Source organism: Lepisosteus oculatus, chromosome 13 (genome assembly GCF_040954835.1).
Source record: "Lepisosteus oculatus isolate fLepOcu1 chromosome 13, fLepOcu1.hap2, whole genome shotgun sequence".
In the NCBI taxonomy this organism is placed as follows: Eukaryota; Metazoa; Chordata; class Actinopteri; order Semionotiformes; family Lepisosteidae; genus Lepisosteus; species Lepisosteus oculatus.
The window spans coordinates 21,968,837-21,987,696 of NC_090708.1; the positions used below are offsets into that span (position 1 = coordinate 21,968,837).

The window sequence follows — 18,860 nt, forward strand, 5'->3', positions numbered from 1 at the left end:
GTAGAAATGTTCTAATAGGTTACTATAGAGAACTGGGACAATTCTAAACCGGCTATACTGTAGGCCATCCATTGCTTACTTCATAAGGGTGTTCACACTTAGCAAACGATCTTTGGACTAGGAATTTCAAGAGACAAACAGAGCTGTGAAGTACAGTACAGTTTAATGTGCTTCATGCAAATGTCTTAAAAGAGTTTTTTAAATAGTCATTCCCTGTAGTCTGTCCTTCAGTTCGCCTACATTGTACTACAATTGATGATCACCATTCTCCACATAAATGCCATTACACTAGCGCGCTAGGTGGATTTCTTTCGGAAAGGTGAACGTGTGTCTGCAAGCATGAACCGCTAACCCGTGTGTGAATACACGCTGAAGACTACTGCACTGAACGTTTACAATGCGTTTTGGAGAGCGTGTAGCTCCGGCAGGACCAGAATAGTTGCTTGTCCTTGTACTCGGAGAGATGATACCGGCGGCGGCGGAGCTCCGGCAGGAGGCGGGACTTGACGCGGGGTCACATGAGAGTCAGCGACGCCATGTCAGTGCGGAGCTGCGGGGCAGGGAGACCGGGAAGCGGTCAGTAAGACGTAAGAAGAGGCGATAGCACCGTCTGACGTTCACGCCGGTCCCCGATACAGGTGAGGCTCAGGTATCTCTGGGGGCTGCCCTGAAACTCGTAACGTGTCATGATCTGATTTCTGCCCGGGCAGCGTCACTGTTTTAATCGCGGCGAGGAATAGGCAGCTATAGTCATCTGGAGGTGGAAGAAAAGTGGCAGAGAAGCAGGCCAGGGTGAGAAACTTACTCAACTGTTTATTTCATAATAATGAATACTAAAAGCTTCACTTGGTTGCCCGCCTTGAAAATATTGTACTGTTTCTCTTAATGCATGATCTGCTAGTTGCTTTTTAGTGACGTAGCAGAGAGGCAGTTTGGTTTGTTTACGCTGAATTAAAACTTAATTTCTGCTGCGCGGTGCAGCAGATTCGTGTGTTTCTAGCTGTATTTTTAATTCAGCGACAACATTGCAATCTTGAAAACGTTTCTGTCGTTTACGAGTGAGCATCAGCGCACAGATCTCCTGTCTAGTGCGGGCCTTGATATTAACAGACGTCCAGTTTTGTTTTCTATATTGTCTTTGTCTGCTTTTGTTTATACGGGCAGTTTCCAGGTGACCTGCTCGGTACAGTATATAATAAGTTAAGTGAACTACACGTACAGAAGACGCTAGTCTGGATATCCCTCTGATACTCGCCTCTCATGACTCCAGGCTTGTGCAGTATTTAACTGTAAAAATGCCAGCTTCCTGGTGGAGTACTTATCAGGAAACACCCCGTAGAAAGAAATATGAAAAACGTTTATATCGGTATTAACATGTACATAGACCCTACTACTCTGTGAGTCTAGGGCGATTTTTATGCTACGAAATTGTTTAACATCAGTTCCTAATACAAAAATTTCTTAGGCGCAGAAGCTGGGAAGAAGAATTAGGTTTTATATCATAAGTAGATCAGTACAATGTATAATTCTGTACCAATATTTAGAAAGAAACTCTTTTTGTAATGGTGTTAGATCAATTACTTGGAACTGGCCACAGTTGGTTTATTTATTTATAGTAAAAGTTATAATTTACTATAAATACTCAGTTTACCTGTAATAAATGCAACCGTTTTTTTTAAGTTACTGTCGGTAACGATCAGGTACCGTATTGAGCTTGAGGGGTTGGGGGACACGAGTTTTTACTTTTTCGTGGGAGACGTATAGAAATCTGCGATCTTGTGACTTGGGAGCGAGTCCTATCTATTGCTGCTGGTCGCGGAGCACATGATTCAAGACACAAACAGAGGGGGTTTCCGAAAAATGAGCGCTGCGGGGCGCCGAGATTTATTTGTGATGTCTCAGGCTTGGCCCTGCAGAAATTGTTACTTTCATGAGAAGGTATTCGTGGGAGATCCTGGAAGGAACTGTGGGTGATGCTAGCAGACAAATGTGGCTGAACGAGAACGATTGAAATCAGGTTTTGTTTGCAGAAAATTGACTCTTTTTAAAGAAAATATGTGAAGTTCTCAACTATTAAATGCCAAAAGTAGATGTATTTTTTTTAACTAATCTACTAATAGCAGATGGTCGTTTGGAAAATTTGAAAGTTATTTTTTTTCAGACTTTTGACTCCATGAGAGCCACTGCAAGCTCTTTAAACATTTCCTAGACCAAACAAGTATTAAAGTTAAAATGTGGGGTGTTTTTCTACATTTGTTTCTTTTAGTGGCCTATCTATTGTTGCATACATGCTATCAAATTGTGATTTGATAGCATGTATTTAGGACTGTATGATTTGGATTCGTTGTTTCAGAACATTCTGGAAACTGTGACTTTGTAAGCATGCATGTGGTTAGTTCAGTGGTGATCTGAAAAATAAGGTCAATATACAACTGTGGTAAGATACTCCTCAACTAACGAAAGCAAACAACATTTCGCATCACTTTGTATATCAACTCTGCACAACATGGGATTAGGGTTATGAGACAAATAATACACACTTTCCCCACATTAAATGTAAGCTCTTCAGAGACTGGATAAAGACATGCTTTAAATGCATTTGAAAAACTGTCGTTAGAGGTTTTACTCCAGGTCAGTTCAGGCAACATAAACTAATAGTTGGTGTATATTGTATGCAGGCAATACTGGTGGTTTTGCAGCCTCAATGTGATCTACTGTTTTTCAACACATCAGATTCATATCTTACATGCTAAACTGTAAGATATAAACAATAGAACGAGAATCATCTATTTTGCCAAGATGTATTTTCTTACCAAGAAGATATTATATAAGATATATAAAAATATATTCTTAATAAAAGGGCGTTTTTATATTTATATATATTTTTTTTTACTATGCAAAGGGTTAGAATGATTTGTCTGAATTGTCCTGAAACATTGTAAAATCACTTAAAGCATAACATCCTTTTTATTTTTCAGTAATAGTTTTTTACACTGCAGTTCACGCTCCTGGAAAAAATCCTTGTTTGATACAGATTTAAATACTTCTGTTACCAACTGGAAGCCCAGCAGGCTGGGAACTGTGAATCCACCTGGGAGCCTGGGAGTGTCTCCCTGAGGCCCAGGAGAAATGTGAAACTGCAGGTGGGAATTGGGACAGCATCATAAAAAGTGGGCCAGGTTCTTTCCAGATCCATTTTAAGAATGCCGTGGCGTGCACTGGGAAAAACAGGGCTGTTTTATATTTAGAGGCATTTTCGAATTACTGTCGGATGCGTTGCACTTGCTTTAAAGGCCTTGAGGAAGATATGCCAGGCATATTCAGTTATGTAGTGCATTGTCTCTGGACCCAGTTTTAGAGATCCCTATTCACTTTTCTATATATTTATAGAAGTGATTCTTCAAGATCATGTTCATCTCCACTACCCAAACATGTGTTTAAGTTGGAGCTTACAGTAGTTGAAATAAAAACCATATCCTGTGGCTCTACAGAACTTAATACGTTTGTATATTGCAGAGGGACCATTGCATTAATTTGATTTTTCAATAACATCAACTTTGTATATAGGATATTTGAATTGGAGCCCTTTACTTATAATGTATTAGGCTGCAATCCAAAGTTGAATTTTGGGGGGAGGTAAACTAAGGATTCCTTTCTAGTCTGTCTTATCGAAACGTTTCATGAATGGAATATTTCCCTCTGTTCTGATAGTGCCCTTAGCAAGAAGACCCCATTGACAGTGATCCAAAGCACAAGAGCAGTGAATGTTTCCTTGTTAGACATGGAACAATATGTACTGTACCACTGTAATGTGGCAAGAGTTCAGTATTAGTCGGGGAACGGCACGGAGATATATAGACCCTCTTAGAAACTAGTTATTCTGAACTTGCAGTGCAATCCGGTTAAAGAACTGCAATCGGACAGTGTGATTTTATGTATATGACGCATCGTGATATTCTATCGTCATAATATCAAGCAAAATATTAACGTGATGTGGGTTTTGGAACATTCTTTTGTATCTTTCTTCTTGCATATTCCTCTGATTGTTGCAACCATATTTTGTGCCCTTTCCAAAAGAAAGTATGAGGAAACATTGTTATGTTTTTGTGGGATGCCCAGTAAAACATTGCTGCTGTCTGTGCCTGTCCCAGACCTTACTGAAAGAGATCTAAAGCTTCCTTATCAATATTTTGAGATGTGACCCCTCAGAAATGCCACACCCAGTTACAATAATGTTGAATCTAGACCTAAAATAAGCATTGATTACAATATTGTGAAGTATAGTGTCTTTTGCAACTAAAAGATGGTAGTATTTGTTAAGTGTATTGCCACCAGTTACAGGGATATGAAATGATATGCACCAAAGAACACACTTGGACTTGATCCATTTTGCGCATTAGCTAATTTAGTAGCTAAAAGGAATGTAAAAGTTAGTTTCTGGCCAACCAGCATTTGGGCCTCAGTCACCTGGCTTGGAAACCAGTATTTCCTGTTCTCCATCCTTAATTAATTCCCTTTTAGTTTTCTGTGGTGACACTCTTAGGACAGCATCCCTGTGTAACTACTGAGTCTGAAAAAGAACCCTTATATGATCCTGTCAGAATTTTTTATGGATTTTTTATTTGCTATTACTTGTTTGTTGGACATTCTTTAACAAGGAGACTCAAACTCTTGTAGCATTATTTAATCAAAGAAGTATACAAGAAGACAGCTTCAGTGTTTACAGAATTAGTGGTACTATATAGATGATAAAATCTAAGGGTTAATGGATGTAATGTATATCTAAAACAGTAACAATCAAAACCACTGCATTTATTAATGCATGCTGTGTATTATGGGAATCCAGGTAATATGATGGTGTGTTATAAGGAATAGGAGTTAAAAATGCTTCTAAATGGGATGGCCTTTAAACAGTTGATGGAATGTGGATGGAAACATCTCTGAAGTAGGAACTTTGATCAAGCCTAGAATTAGAAATACAATATCCTGCAAATGCAGTTTGTTGCTTGGTATTTATGAAACGTGCATGTATTAATCGTGTCTACTTCCTGTTACCAGTAGTTCGTTTGTCTGTGGTATTGAGAACCCCTGTTGCTTCAATCTCTCTTCCTCCTACGCTTTCTTTTCTCCTCTGCTCTTGGGTAACCCCCTTTTTCCCTGCAACAGCAGGCCTGCACGTAAGTGTGGTTGGTTGGCTTGAACAATTTCAGTTCCTAAGGTCAAAAACTATCTGGTCTCCACTAGGCTTGAAAGTCCAATACCTCTGCACTTGTTGTCTGCAGATATAGTTAGATGTCTCACTTGTACAGACATCCAAAAAAATTCAGCATCCAGAATGGTTTCCAACATGGACACTATGGATAATCGGTACAGCTACGGTACAGATTTCAGTACATTATATTATTGGTGAAAATTTAATAAGAAGTACTACAGAACCCTGTGGTACTCTGCTAATTCAGTCACCCCAATTTCGCAGTTCGTTCCTTATCTGTTCAGAGTTTTTACAAAAAGAGTAAAGAATGTTGAGTTGTACCATTTGTTGATAAAGGAAAGGAGGTTGTTATATACCTTTTTCATTGCTTTCTCTATTTTGGCTGTGATCTATAGCACAATAATGCAGATCTCTCATTGCCTCTATGAAAGTCTGATATCTAAGGGGAAAGTGGAGCAGTGTTGAAGGGACATGTCCATTTCTTTAAGCAAGTTTGATCTTTGTTTAGTATGTCAGATGTCTCTACATTGTTACTTTGGTTAGAAATAAGGGGTTATTTGAAAAGATGCAGTGTGATCTATAATAAGAAAAGACAAGCAATTAAACATTACAGCTTCAAGCCACTTAATTTTCTACACCTTAACACCTCTGGGCTGTTGTTGAACATGAAATCCCCTCCGTTACATTTTAATTTTGTTGCTAGAAAACTGGAATGTAAGAAGGAAATACGTTTAAAGAAAGCAGCCTGAATTTTGCATTTAAGATTTTATTCTCAATTAATAGGTACAGGGATGCTCAGCACTAATCTGACAAAATCATGTCTCGAAGGGTTTTATACATTGCATTCTTGTTGTGAACTGAACATACTCTTAAATTTATCCATTGCCAGTCACCAGTCAAGGACAGTTAAAACAATCAAGGACCTTAAAGTTAAACTTAAAAAAGTAACTTTTTATTTTTAAGCAGACCATGAGACTGACATTCAAGGTAAATGCTGAGCAGTGATAGCTCATGAGAGAGGTTAGAGATGAGAGGAGGACTCATCTTGCTTGCCTGTGTGCTTAATGGCCACGAACCCCATCAAGACACTTCCTGAATACCCCACTGACTCAGCATCCACAATGTGACTCTGCAGTTTCTCCCAGACACATGCTCTGTGTGTTTACAGAGAACCATTTCTAATTCTTAGTTTCACTGACGTTACATTTATAATTTTACATTCTATTACTATCAAAGGTATGGTGTAAAATATCATTCTTATCCATTACAAAAATCCAGAAAGGGAGGTCTTAAAATATGCAGAATTACAGTATAAACATAATTGAATTTTCCATTGCAAATTTGTTTTCAGCTATTCATTTTTTGTACTTGTATTTGGCCATCACACAGTTTCCAAATTTATTTGGGTTTCCTAATCGTAATTTTTCATAGACCAAATATCCGAGGAAGGAATACCAATGTTAAGCACAGCCCACAGGACCAAAGCCAGTCGACCTTGTGGTTTGGAGTAGATGGACCAGTTATGATTTTGATGTGCCCATGTTTTACTAGCCTGAGGAAGAACAACAGAAGTCTCAAACTGAGCCACTATTCCACAATAAGTTGACCAGAATGTTGCCATTGCAAACAGCCCCATTAACAAAAACTTACTTATTTTATCTTCTTCTTTGCCAGTTTTATTACAGAGGTTTTCTGTTGCATTACAAGATGCTAAGCTGTGTGGTAGATTCTGGAGTTGCATGGGTGTGCATTGATTGAGAGTGATGCGAATGAACCTTTGTACAGTTCCTGGCTCAAGCAGCTGACGCAGGCGGTTTGTGGGTCTGGTTGCTTGTGACGAACAATATCCGCCTTTTCAGCAGTTTTGATCTGCTTAAGAGCAGAAAGTGCCAATACTGTAGTATTGATTCTTTGTACCTCTTGGCAGAGAAAAACAATGTTTCTTACGCCCATACAAAGCCATAATTTTCAGCCTCTTGATGAGATCTAAACTTGGAATTCTTTCAGATTGGCTCTGACTTTAGTGAATGGCACCCCAGCGACAGTGTCCCAGTTTATTAAGCTATCACTTACTGTATATAATGATCATCTTATAAACAAGTAATAGGTTTATTCCATGCTGAAAAAAAGAAGAAAGAGAACACAACGTTTCGGCCGTGGAGCCTTCTTCAGGTGTGCACACCTGAAGAAGGCTCCACGGCCGAAACGTTGTGTTCTCTTTCTTCTTTTTTTCAGCATGGAATAAACCTATTACTTGTTCCTTTGCAGCCTACGCATGCTGACGCAGCTACCCACCTGAACTACTATCTTATAAACATGTTTCATTCTACCGTGAGTATCTGTTTGCAGTGTGTGTATATAGGATCCCTGATAAATAGCTCAGATGCTCGATGTTGTCACCGTAACTTCAAGAAATGTGTCTGGCATTTATTTAAGGTAAAGATCTAGATTGTCATCTGTTCACGGGCAAGTAGTAGAAAACACGTAACTTAGAGAGCTCATTTGTGCGGAGAGATAATATGGGTGAGAAGGTGAAAGGTCTTAGATGGCTTTTGGCATTGGCAGTGCAAGACTGGACTACAGACAGAAACTGGTAAGTGCAAAGAATGTTTTGAAGAGATGTTTTATATATAGAGTTAGACATTCCCGGGTCTTGCTGCTATGATCAAAACTATCATTTTGATGTTTCTTCCACTTTTTAGTACTTATTATTTTTAGTACGTACTGTAGCCTTGCGTTGTGTTCACTGACGATGTGAAAAATATTTTGCTTTGCAATACAGTTATTACTGTGTCAAAATTGTCAGCTTTACTACAGATGTATATATTTTTTTGCTTGCAAAACTGCTTTTTGGTCATTTCCAAACAGTGTATTTAAAAACCACAGTGAAGGTATAGCAGACCATTATTTGTCTCTAACAAACAAACATAGAGAATAGAGGAATGCCACCTTTTCCTTTCTGAAAATTACTTGCATGTTACTAAAAATAAAAACTATAATAGGCCTGAACTATTCTGTTTACAAGACAAAAAAAACTGTTCTGTTCCCTGCATTTAGCAACTTCATGCCAGATCTATGTCTTTTTAAAATCAGATATTTAAAATAGATGAAGCTAACCATCAGTGTGAGGGTAACTGCACACTAGATGGAAAATGATGAAAAATATAATTATATTTTCCACATATGTAGTATCTGGACCTGACTTTGGTGGCCGGTAGCTAAAATGATAAATGCAGAACTCTGAGATTATACAGTACTTAAACACATTTTATCTTCTTAAGATGGGAAATTAATAAAATTGCCAGATAATGAGTTAAATTTGATCTTCCAATTTTCTCTTATGTGGCTTAACACTAACATTGAAAATATAGGCTGATAGTAAATATTATTTGAGTAATTTCCTTTTATGGTGTTAATTTTTGTGACTTTGGCTGTCATTGAGATTTGAAATGGAAATGCTGTAGTCACGTATGTTACCGTCCGTCTCTTCTGTTGATTTTAATTATTTTATCTGCTTCTTTATTTGCATCAGTATCTGTTATACAGTCTATTAATGACATTAATTTGTTATGCACACCGGAACTGAAAACTAAAGTGTTAATTGTTTCCTTGTAGGTACTGAATGATGATTTACACTGAACAGTAAAGGTAAGGAATCATGACGTTTCTTTGTCCTTTATACATCTCAGTATTTCCTTTTATACATCTCATTATTTCTGTTATTGTCCTCATAATAACATAAATGTGATCAATTTAGAAATAATAAAAAAAGATAGAATAGTCAGTGTTTCCTAGGCCAGTGGTTTAATTGGCCCAAATCTAATTTTGTATACTGTCCAGTATGTCCAAGAGTCTCTAACAGTGGTTCTTGTCATAGTTTTAATTAAGATCACAGGGAGCTCTGTTTCTGGGGGCAGGAGTCATAAGCAAATTTCCTGTACAGCAGTGGTAAGTGCGGTTCTGTTCTTGCATAGCACAGCATTACAGCAATTACTCCTTTCAGAACTGTGGAACTAGAGGAATTTATTTACAGTATGTGAACTTCAGAGAAAGTCATATTCTTCCAGTGTTCAAAATCGGAATCAACAAAATCTGATTAAAGAGAAAAGAGCAGAGCAGCCCAAGAGCTGTGAACCTTTACAGCCAGCTTACATTTGGGTAAAATAAGACAAAAGCAAGATTACTTTTTTTTGTAGGCACCACTGAAGCCATTCGGGTTTTCTTTTGAGGAAAAAGCATAAATTGTGAATTCAAAAAAGTTAACCTTTACCAAAGTATTAGTTTTTCTGTCCTGGTTTCCATGAAGATGACTACAGTGTGTATGTTTGCACTCCAGCTTTATTACATCAAGAGTGTAACATAAAAGAAATTCAATGGTTATCTCTGCACACCTAGTAAATCAAATACCTACACAAACCTAAAAGTGTGTGAGAAACAATGGCTGTGGAAAACACTTTTGACTCATGCCTGTATTACTACATTTGCAACTATTTACAGAAGGTGTGAAATACAGAAACAGTGGTTTTTCTGTTATGCTAGTAACTATGATGAAAAATAAGGGAGTTTGAAGCTGTACTAATTCTTTTCAGCTTTCAGACTTGTATTATTTAAAGTGAAAACTAAAAGGATTAAATGAAAACATTCTGTAACATGTTCAAAGATTTTTTTACCTGGTTTATAATTTCCTTCATATTGTAAAAAAATATTTTCCTCATAGTTGTCATCTCAGCTTAGTTGAGAACAGGTGAAGAATTCAATACATCTACTTAACTCTGTTGCTGTCAAATTCAGTTAAAGGGGAATTGAACTGAATTGTCATAACTACTCGTTTGATTTTTAATCTCCTGTATTTATCTCCGATAATAAATAACCAACTTCAACTTATTGTCTGAATCTACAATGAACTACAATGCTATTTTTATATTTGGGGGGTAGAAGGAATCAGCATTGATCAGTGCATTTCAAACCACAATGAAAATAAAATTTATAGAGTAACTTCCTCCAGCTTACACATCACAAGACAGAATTTCCAGGTATGTGTAGTGACATTGTTGTTGTTGTTGTTGTCTGTGATTCAGAATGAGGCAACAAAACATCCAGTATGGTGATACGGAACTCTTGTAAACAAGCACACTCTCTTTTAATCCAATAGAAATATTCCTCTTTTCAAGATGGTTTTGTCAAAAAATACTACTTGTTAACTCTCGAAAGAACACTTTGGAACATTACGTACGTCATGACAGTGACTAGTGAGCAGGAAGGGCCCCTTCACGTTGCAGTTTTGTGCAAACTCTTGCTCTTGCAACAGGGGAACCTTGCAGTGTTTTCACAAAGTTCACGATTTTGTGCTTAATTTGGAATGTCATATTTAGCAATACTCTCAATTCAATTATTTTATTACCGAGATTTAATAACCGGTCTGAGAAATTGGGTCTGCAGTTCCCCTTTAATCGGTCAACTCTGTGCTGCGAGCCAGTAGGATAAAAGGTCTCAGATCTAAAATACCATCCCAGGTCTGTTTTTCTGATTCTCATGTTTAGTTCCATATCCCCCGTTATGGGAAAGGTAGTCCTGGTGAGAGTTACAGCAGGCCTGAGTCTAGATCAGGACACAAGGTAGGACTGCTCCCTTAGATGGGATAGTGGTCTGTCAGGGGCAGGTACAGATAGTGAACCCAGGCGACATGCTTTTCAAAGGAAGGAAAAACAGACCAATAAAAGGAGATCATGCAGTTCCACACCACAGGCTTTCCTGTCCAGAATTGGAGCTTTGGACAATCTATTTAATGAGTAAATACATCTTTTATATGGTTTTGTTCTTCCCTTGTAGAGTTTCCTTACTGTTACTGCTCGAGAGCACAAGGCTGATATCTATTTTTTTCCTGTGGTTGTTTATGAAACGGAAAACACTTCTAATACAAATCGCATCTTCTCATCTTCCCTTCAGAAACATAAGAAAAGGTTTTCTAGATGAGCTCTGCTCTAGTAGCTCACCACATGCTGAGCTCTCGGGTTGACTTGTGCTGAGACTTTGGGTTCTTGAATGAAGGAGTGATTCAATGTAAACCTGTGCCTATTTATTGCTGAGGTTTGAATAACATCTTGCAAGAGCATCATCCATGATGGGCGTTCTGACATTAATGAGCATTAAAGATGATAAATTTAGAGATGCGGCGCTCACAATTGACTGATTTTGTCTTGCAGGATATCCTGTGCTCGCAAACCAATCACCCTCGACCACAATGGCGTCGAAATCGTCGTTGCTCAAAGTCATCTTGCTGGGAGATGGCGGCGTCGGAAAGAGTTCCCTGATGAACCGCTACGTCACGAACAAATTCGATACCCATCTGTTCCACACTATTGGGGTGGAGTTCCTGAACAAAGATCTGGAGGTGGACGGACACTTTGTTACCATGCAGATCTGGGACACTGCTGGTCAGGAGAGGTTTCGAAGCCTTAGGACTCCCTTTTACCGAGGCTCTGACTGCTGCCTCCTCACGTTCAGTGTTGATGACAGCCAGAGCTTCCAGAACCTCGCAAACTGGAAGAAGGAGTTCATCTACTACGCTGACGTCAAGGAGCCTGACAGCTTCCCCTTCGTAGTTCTGGGCAACAAGGTAGATGTTACAGAGAGGCAGGTCACGACAGAGGAGGCCCAGCAGTGGTGCAGAGATGGCGGCAACCACCCATACTTTGAAACCAGCGCCAAGGACGCCACCAACGTAGCCGTGGCCTTCGAAGAGGCGGTCCGCAGAGTGTTGGCCACGGAGGACCGGACGGACCACCTTATCCCCACAGACACTGTGAACCTTCACAGGAAGCCCAAATCCAGCTCTTCCTGTTGTTGATTTCACACACGTCATTCACGTTCAGATGTAGAGACTTGGGCTTGATGTACAGGCTGCAAAAGCGTAGTCCCGTATGTTTGATGCTCGCATCAAAACGGCAGCAACAGTAACACGACTTGTGCTGCTGGCTGACATTCCATTGTGTAGATTATTGATAACCTTATCAATCATCATAATGGATTTTAACGAGGGTGCTATGAAGATTAGGTTTTTGACTAAAACTGCTGGACAACACTGTATAAGATTTAACTTTCTTTAAAAGGGGTATATGGATTTAAAAGGTGCCAAACCTAAAAAAAATAATTCTTAGAATAAAATCTCAGTTGTTTTGACAAGTAAATGATATCTTCTGACAAATTTTTAATTTCTAAGACATCAGATGTACAAGTGAAACAACACTTGACATTAAAAGCTCTACTACTTGGGATTTTTCAGAAAGGAAGGTGCAAGTGACAGAATAACAGGTGGCAATGCAGCCTAATGTTCCTTAGTCAGAACTACTAATTTAATTTTTAACCACCTGTATTTATCTCCAATAATAAATAACCAACTTCAACTAATTGTCTGAATCTCTTTTTTTATAGACACGTAAAGTTAAAGAGCGTGAATTAAACATTTGATAGGAGAAGAGTGTATATTGACTGATTGGGAAATGTTTCAACAACAATATTATACGTTTTTATCAGATTTTCAAAAATGCAGATAACATTCACAGGACAAACATTTACATTCTTAAAGTGTATATTGTGTAAAGTAAGAGATGGGCCACTCCTACAGAGAAAGCTTTAAAAGGGAAAATGATCATATAACATTTTTTTTATTATGCATGGCCAATTTTTTTGTTACAAGACCACATAAAAGAATTATACACATATATTTCATTATTCTTGTTTTTGAAATAATGCTCCACTATAGAGACCAGATGTAAAAACCACAAATATCTGCAATATTGCGTAAGCCAATTTCCTGATGAAATTGTTTTAAACATTTACCAATACACAAGCATTTCCCAGTTTGAAGATGGGAACTATTAATTGTTTTGGCTTACTGCTAACTGCTACAGCCAGTGAAAATGAGGACTGTATGGCCACCTGAGATGTGCAGGCTGAGATGTCCTGCTGCTTTTTCATGTGGTAAGCACTCTAGTCCCCCAGGGGAGCATCATTGTCTTGGTGCAGTCTTGCCTACAGGCCAAAGGAACCCACGCCTGATTCCTATGCATGAGTACTGGCATTGCTCAGGCACCTTTCATTCTTCATCTGACATGTAACACATTCACCTTTATGATGCATTTGATGCACTGTTTCTAATGCTTGCCTGTTGATGGAGTGTTTTATAAGCCAAGCCTATAATCTCATTCCTGTAACTTTCCAAGAGGGAAAGAAAATTGTACACATTCATCAGTTTTGTGACAGCTGGCCACAGCTTATGCATACACAACCAGGAAAGAACTGTTTTATTGAAATGTATCTTGAATGTGCTGTAATGCCACAACAATGTTGAATTTATTTTACATTGTATGCATTTTACCTCAAAATTAAATTCTACTTCACCTAAACACCACACTAACTAGCAGGTTCAAGACAGCCTTCCAACTTTTATGACGTAAAGCAATATACTTGTTTATTGCAATAGTAATGTTTATACACCTGATTATATTATTTAAAAATGTAACTTCATTACTATGAAGAAGAATTAACTACAATCAAATTATAATGATAATGAACAGAAGCCCTTTTCCTCAGATTTGAATTATTCCTCAGCCTCTAAAGTAATACTATAAATAAGATGGGATACATTCAGAAAGCATAAGAATTTAAGTCTCCTTCAAGACTGTTAAGCAGAAATAAACTTTATACAACACTGTATGAAACAATAAGATTGAATGGAATTATACTATAATCCAGTCACAAGTTTTTTGTGTGATGAATAATAGGATAATGAAAAAGGGAAGAACACTTTAGCAGTCACCTCGATAAAAATTCCACATTTCATATCGTTTTCTCCCAAACAAAATATTAATATTTTACAGCAAAATAAATAGTAGGTATAGTTTTACAAGCCAGAGTGACCAACATTAATATTCAGAGTATATAAGAGTGTCTTTATTATTCCCGGAGAGGTGGGCACAAGTTGTTTTACAGCAGCAGTACTAGTGTATAGACAGAAGGAAAAAAAAGATAGGAACAACAATATACATACATATTTACATTGAAGGTCAAATGTTAAATAACGATATGGCTACATGTATGAATGAGAACTGGAATCTGTTGGTTTTGGAGTTGGGGAGTCGGTATCTGCATTCTGATGGGAGTAACTGGAAGTTGTTAAACAAGGGGTGTAAAGGATCATTGCAGATGGATTTTGCTTTACACAAAACACACAAATGATAGAGGGCCAGAAGATCAACACCAATGACCCTCTGACATATTTTCACAAGGCTGCCCAGTTTGTTCTTGCTTCTCAGATTCAGGTTGCCAAACCAGCAAATCAGGGTAAAAGTTAGAACAGATTCAGGGAAGGACCGGTAGAACAAAATCAACAAGGAATCATCGACCTTAAAATACTTAAGCTTCCTTAAGAAAAAAAGACACTGTTGACCTCTTCTGAGGATCAGGTCAGTACTATAATGTAATGGTACAGCATAAGGGAAGACATACTAAGTACATTATCACATACAGGTATCCTCACACAAGCAAGACAATGTGCATTAGCACAAGAGTCTGTTAGTGCTGTAAATTGGCCTACAGGTAAAGTAAAAAAAACGAAGATGCTAATCAGAACAGTCAAAAAGTGGCACAACTAACTGGGTTCCCAAAATATATCCTTTACGTGGGTATTTACAATGTTCACTGCTTTGGATTCTGTATTTTTACTTTTCTTAATGTTAAAATGATTGCAAAGCACAAGTTCTCACAAAAAAGTCAAAGTATGTGAGAAATGTAAACCACAAAGTCTAAAGTAATTGTAAAACTTTTCCTGTGCCTTCACCCCTCATTAATATCCACTCTTGCTGCCTGGCTGACACAGTCTGCCTCCATGACAGAGCTGTGACAAAGTTTTGCAACATGGGCATATAGCAGCATGATAAGGGCACTGTGTTTCTGAATATGATTCCCCTCCTTCTTAGCCCATTTGTCCTCCAAACCATCACCAGTCTTGCGATAACAGGAATCAGGCAGACTCCTTAAAACACTGGCCAACACTGGATATGATTTTGAAGCCCTGACCCCTGTGTTCCCTGATGTAAAGCATGAGGGCTCGGCCTTGTAATGATATCATCGGCCTTAGATACAGTATCTACTTTCGTTATCATCGCTCATCTCTGCTTTGCACTAGAAAAGCCTATAAACTCTGGCCATCTCTTGCTCTGCCAATGTTTCTGTGAAGCAGAGAATTGATTTCTAACTCTGACAGTCTCTAAAAAAGGTAATTCCTTAAGTCGTGGTGCTGTGGACTTCAGTGGCCTTAAGGTTTGATGAATAAGAGCGTCTCAGAGTGAAACCCATCAGGTGTGATTTCTTTTGGTGTTTCAAATTCCAGTTTATAGGTAGTCTCTTCACAGGACAAAAAAAGCTTTAAACCACTTCTATAGTAAAATTTTTCTGCAATAAAGTTTTTGGATATTGAAAATGAATACTTTTAATATGCATATCAGATGATAAGTACTGTTCATATTTAAATTCCTGTAGATTTGTGCAGGTCTTTTTAAAAAGTTTTATAAAACACTTTTTCATTCTCATTTACTTTTTAAACCTGCATTCTATTGAATTTTTACTTATTTATTTAAAGGTTTTCTGAGATCCTGCCCAACAAAAGGTAAAAAAAAAGTCCCCAAATACACACAAAAAAGTTAACAGCTACCACATTAGAACATTTCAGGTTTTCAAAAAAAAAATGTTTTAATTAGAATAAATGTTCAGAGGAAAACTTCACTGAAATACCCACTTAAAGGAAAAGCATAAGGTGCATTTGGGGCTGCCACATGAGGTACATAAAGAGGTATAAACCACCTTAAATCAGAAACATTCAACAACTGTTGTGAATTCATAGCAGATTTACAGCAGGGCTGGATCCTCTCTTAACTCAGGAGGTGCTTCTTGCCAAGAAAGTGGACTTTCCGGTCAAAGGCTGTTGATCTGATTGGCGTGTTGGCTTCATAAAATGGGTTCATTGCAAACTAAAAAAAAAGGAACAAGTCTGTAATCAAGCTACTTTGGATAACATGCTCCCTGTGTCCCTTTATACTGTGACCTGTCTGCTTCATAAGTACTCCAATTCGGAGTCTCAGAACACATTCAATGAGATTTGAGAGAATTAATGCTAAACCCCTTTTTACTGAAATGCAGCTCAATGTTGTGTTAGATTGAAATCATTCCCTTAAAAGGCATAAGACCATTTGAAAGTTCAGAAGCAGCCAATAAATAAGACAAAAAAGGGATGTTTTTGAGACATTACTGGATCAATATGAGCTGGCATATTTACAGGAATGGCAATGTTTTTATACACAGTTCTAAAGTTCTAAGAAGGAAATTCCCAAACGATTAACAAAATCAGAAAACAATTGAAAAAAGATGAATGGGGACATTGACTTACTTTAATATACAAGTCATATACATCAGTAAAAAAGTTCTTTATCCCATCTTCCTGTCTTACATCATGGAGCATGATAAACCTCATATGTAGGAAATTAGTTAAGGAAGTAAAATCTTGAAAAAATATTTTTTCATGAAGTGAAACAATAACAATCGCACCTGATTTTGAAGAACTTGATTCTTTCTCGAAAAAACAATACATATTAATAGAAGGTTTCTGATAGTATAAATAAAACATTAGCAGACTAATTTTCTTATTACACCTTGATAAAAAAGAAAGCTACTAAAACATGCAGACAGATTTTCATGGATTACTCAAGCCCATATGGTAAAGGATATGCCCAGCTGTGACAAAGGCAGAGACGAACCACTCGTTGAACTTGTCAACCGTTTTCAGGTACATGTTGTTTGACAACCACATGTTTTCATCCACCAGGTCGAGAGCAGCATGAGCTATGAACTGGTTGAGGTGCCGATGGTCATCCTATAACACAAAAACACAAAAGCTGGTGCTTTCCAGAGTAAAGGACATTGTGCTGCACATACAGACAAGTAGCTTTCAAGCAAACTTATATTTTTCATATGGACCAATCACATCATGACCTGAAGCAAACTCATATAATTGAAAGATACATAAGGATTTGCAGAAACCTGGCTTTGACGAGCTTCATGTGAAAATTAAATCTGTGACTTATCTTATGCAATTCTACAGCAGGTTTGGCTATTCTGAAATCACCTGATATTTTCCAAAACTGACATCTGGCTGTAGGCACTCGGTAGTCTTTAGTTAATTTGAACACATACAGTATAAATGCAAGATTATTAAAAAAAAGGAACACAATCTAGGGGAAACAATAGGAATACTCGGCCTGTGCAGCCTGTACTACCAGGGTGGCAGACAAGAACACACCTTTGATTCTGCTTTGCCAGCAGGAAGAAACTCCATTTCGAAGACTGGGTTGTCATGGTGACCAACAATGACGAAATAGAAACTTCCAGACATTTTTCTTCTCAATTCTGTAATTGCAAAAACAGTGCATTTGATTCCATACAGAGCTAAATAACACATACAAGGTCCAGAAGCTGTCATAAATTTCTTGATGCTTGTTGTTTTCCACAATAAAAATTTAAATATTCAAGCAGACGTCGATCACTTCTTGTAAAGAACAGTTCACCATGACTTTGTAATTACCTAATGTACATTAACACATACAGTGGGCATAGTCTGAACCTTTCATAAAATCCATCTGAACCTTATCAAAACCACAGAACACAAAGTTAAGTTCATATACTTATACCTTTTTTATAATTTTCTTAATGGAAACGTTCAATTATCATTAAGCAGTCACAACCACGATTTTGTTTATTGCGTGTAAGGACTTTTGCACTGTGCAGTTAATTTGATGCTAAGAACTTACATAAATAGGAAACTTAAATGTAACTAAACTAGAAGGTGAATTTATTTATTATTTAATAATACGTAGCACTATTATACTTTATTTGCATACCAGCCTACAGTACTAAATATTTTTTACTATATTAATAATATTTTCTGTCAAATAATTTTAAGTGTACGGTCATCTCTATAAATACCTCGTAATATGACTGTATTGTTCACATAATAAATTTCTACCTTCGCACATATATAATAAAATCCACTAAGTAAACATCATAGCACTACAAAGAAGTAAATGAACTAATCAAAAGACAAATAGAGCCTTAAATGACAGCCTCGCCAGCTAATGCCATTGGATTCTTTAAAAGGAAAACTAAATTAGAGCATTTTACTACTGTTTAGCTGCGATGTGACATTTTGTACAATGCATGGCACCCGACTAGCACGACGACATGTCAGTGTTATGTTTTACTCTATGTCAGGCGACATCAAAATCAATAATAATAATCGTGTTACATTTTAACTCTTGCCGCAAATCAATCTGCAGTAACTGAGAGACAGACCTGAGAACTGGACCACTAGCACACAAACCTACAATATAATTTAAAAAAATGGGTGGTTTTTATTTTTATAAAAATATCATATACAATAAATTGCGTGTAAACAATAAGCGAATTAACTTACCACCACTGTTTCTTTACTTCTCTTCGTGGGGAAACCTATAACCCCACCAACACAGTCGACGCGGACTGATGACGTCGCAAGCACGGGGTCCATTACATCAGAGGTAAAAGGCCAACAAAAACCACA

General features: G+C 37.5%; 2 protein-coding genes across 3 annotated transcripts; one reads left to right on the top strand and one right to left on the bottom strand.

Moving 5' to 3' along the window:
• The first annotated feature begins 508 nt into the window (after nucleotides 1–508).
• On the top strand, nucleotides 509–12,615 carry rab9a (RAB9A, member RAS oncogene family). 2 transcript variants are annotated; one of them, XM_015361612.2, is made up of 3 exons: nucleotides 509–638; nucleotides 8,828–8,860; nucleotides 11,416–12,615. In XM_015361612.2, the coding sequence occupies exon 3, from the start codon at nucleotides 11,454–11,456 to the stop codon at nucleotides 12,057–12,059; it is 606 nt and encodes a 201-aa protein (XP_015217098.1). In that variant the 5' UTR covers nucleotides 509–638; nucleotides 8,828–8,860; nucleotides 11,416–11,453; the 3' UTR covers nucleotides 12,060–12,615. The 2 variants fall into 2 exon arrangements, with proteins under 2 accessions (XP_015217098.1, XP_015217099.1); XM_015361613.2 differs by lacking the exon at nucleotides 509–638 and adding an exon at nucleotides 653–792.
• A 1,527-nt stretch (nucleotides 12,616–14,142) lies between these two features.
• trappc2 (trafficking protein particle complex subunit 2) lies at nucleotides 14,143–18,851 on the bottom strand. Its single transcript, XM_069197421.1, has 5 exons — nucleotides 18,735–18,851; nucleotides 17,565–17,671; nucleotides 16,990–17,138; nucleotides 16,656–16,737; nucleotides 14,143–16,239 (listed from the first exon to the last, which is right to left on the bottom strand). The coding sequence occupies exons 2-5, from the start codon at nucleotides 17,655–17,657 to the stop codon at nucleotides 16,141–16,143; spliced, it is 423 nt and encodes a 140-aa protein (XP_069053522.1). The 5' UTR covers nucleotides 17,658–17,671; nucleotides 18,735–18,851; the 3' UTR covers nucleotides 14,143–16,140.
• Between the last annotated feature and the right edge of the window lie 9 nt (nucleotides 18,852–18,860).

What these genes read in the sequence shown, in the direction of transcription:
- trappc2 (XM_069197421.1), bottom strand. Translation starts at nt 17,657, where the DNA reads ATGTCTGGAAGTTTCTATTTCGTCATTGTTGGTCACCATGACAACCCA. An exon ending in CTGGCAAAGCAGAATCAAAG is followed by an intron (nt 17,139 to 17,564) that starts GTGTGTTCTTGT and finishes TTTGTGTTATAG; the next exon opens with GATGACCATCGGCACCTCAA. An exon ending in TTTGTCACAGCTGGGCATAT is followed by an intron (nt 16,738 to 16,989) that starts CCTTTACCATAT and finishes TTTCCTACATAT; the next exon opens with GAGGTTTATCATGCTCCATG.
- rab9a (XM_015361612.2), top strand. Translation starts at nt 11,454, where the DNA reads ATGGCGTCGAAATCGTCGTTGCTCAAAGTCATCTTGCTGGGAGATGGC.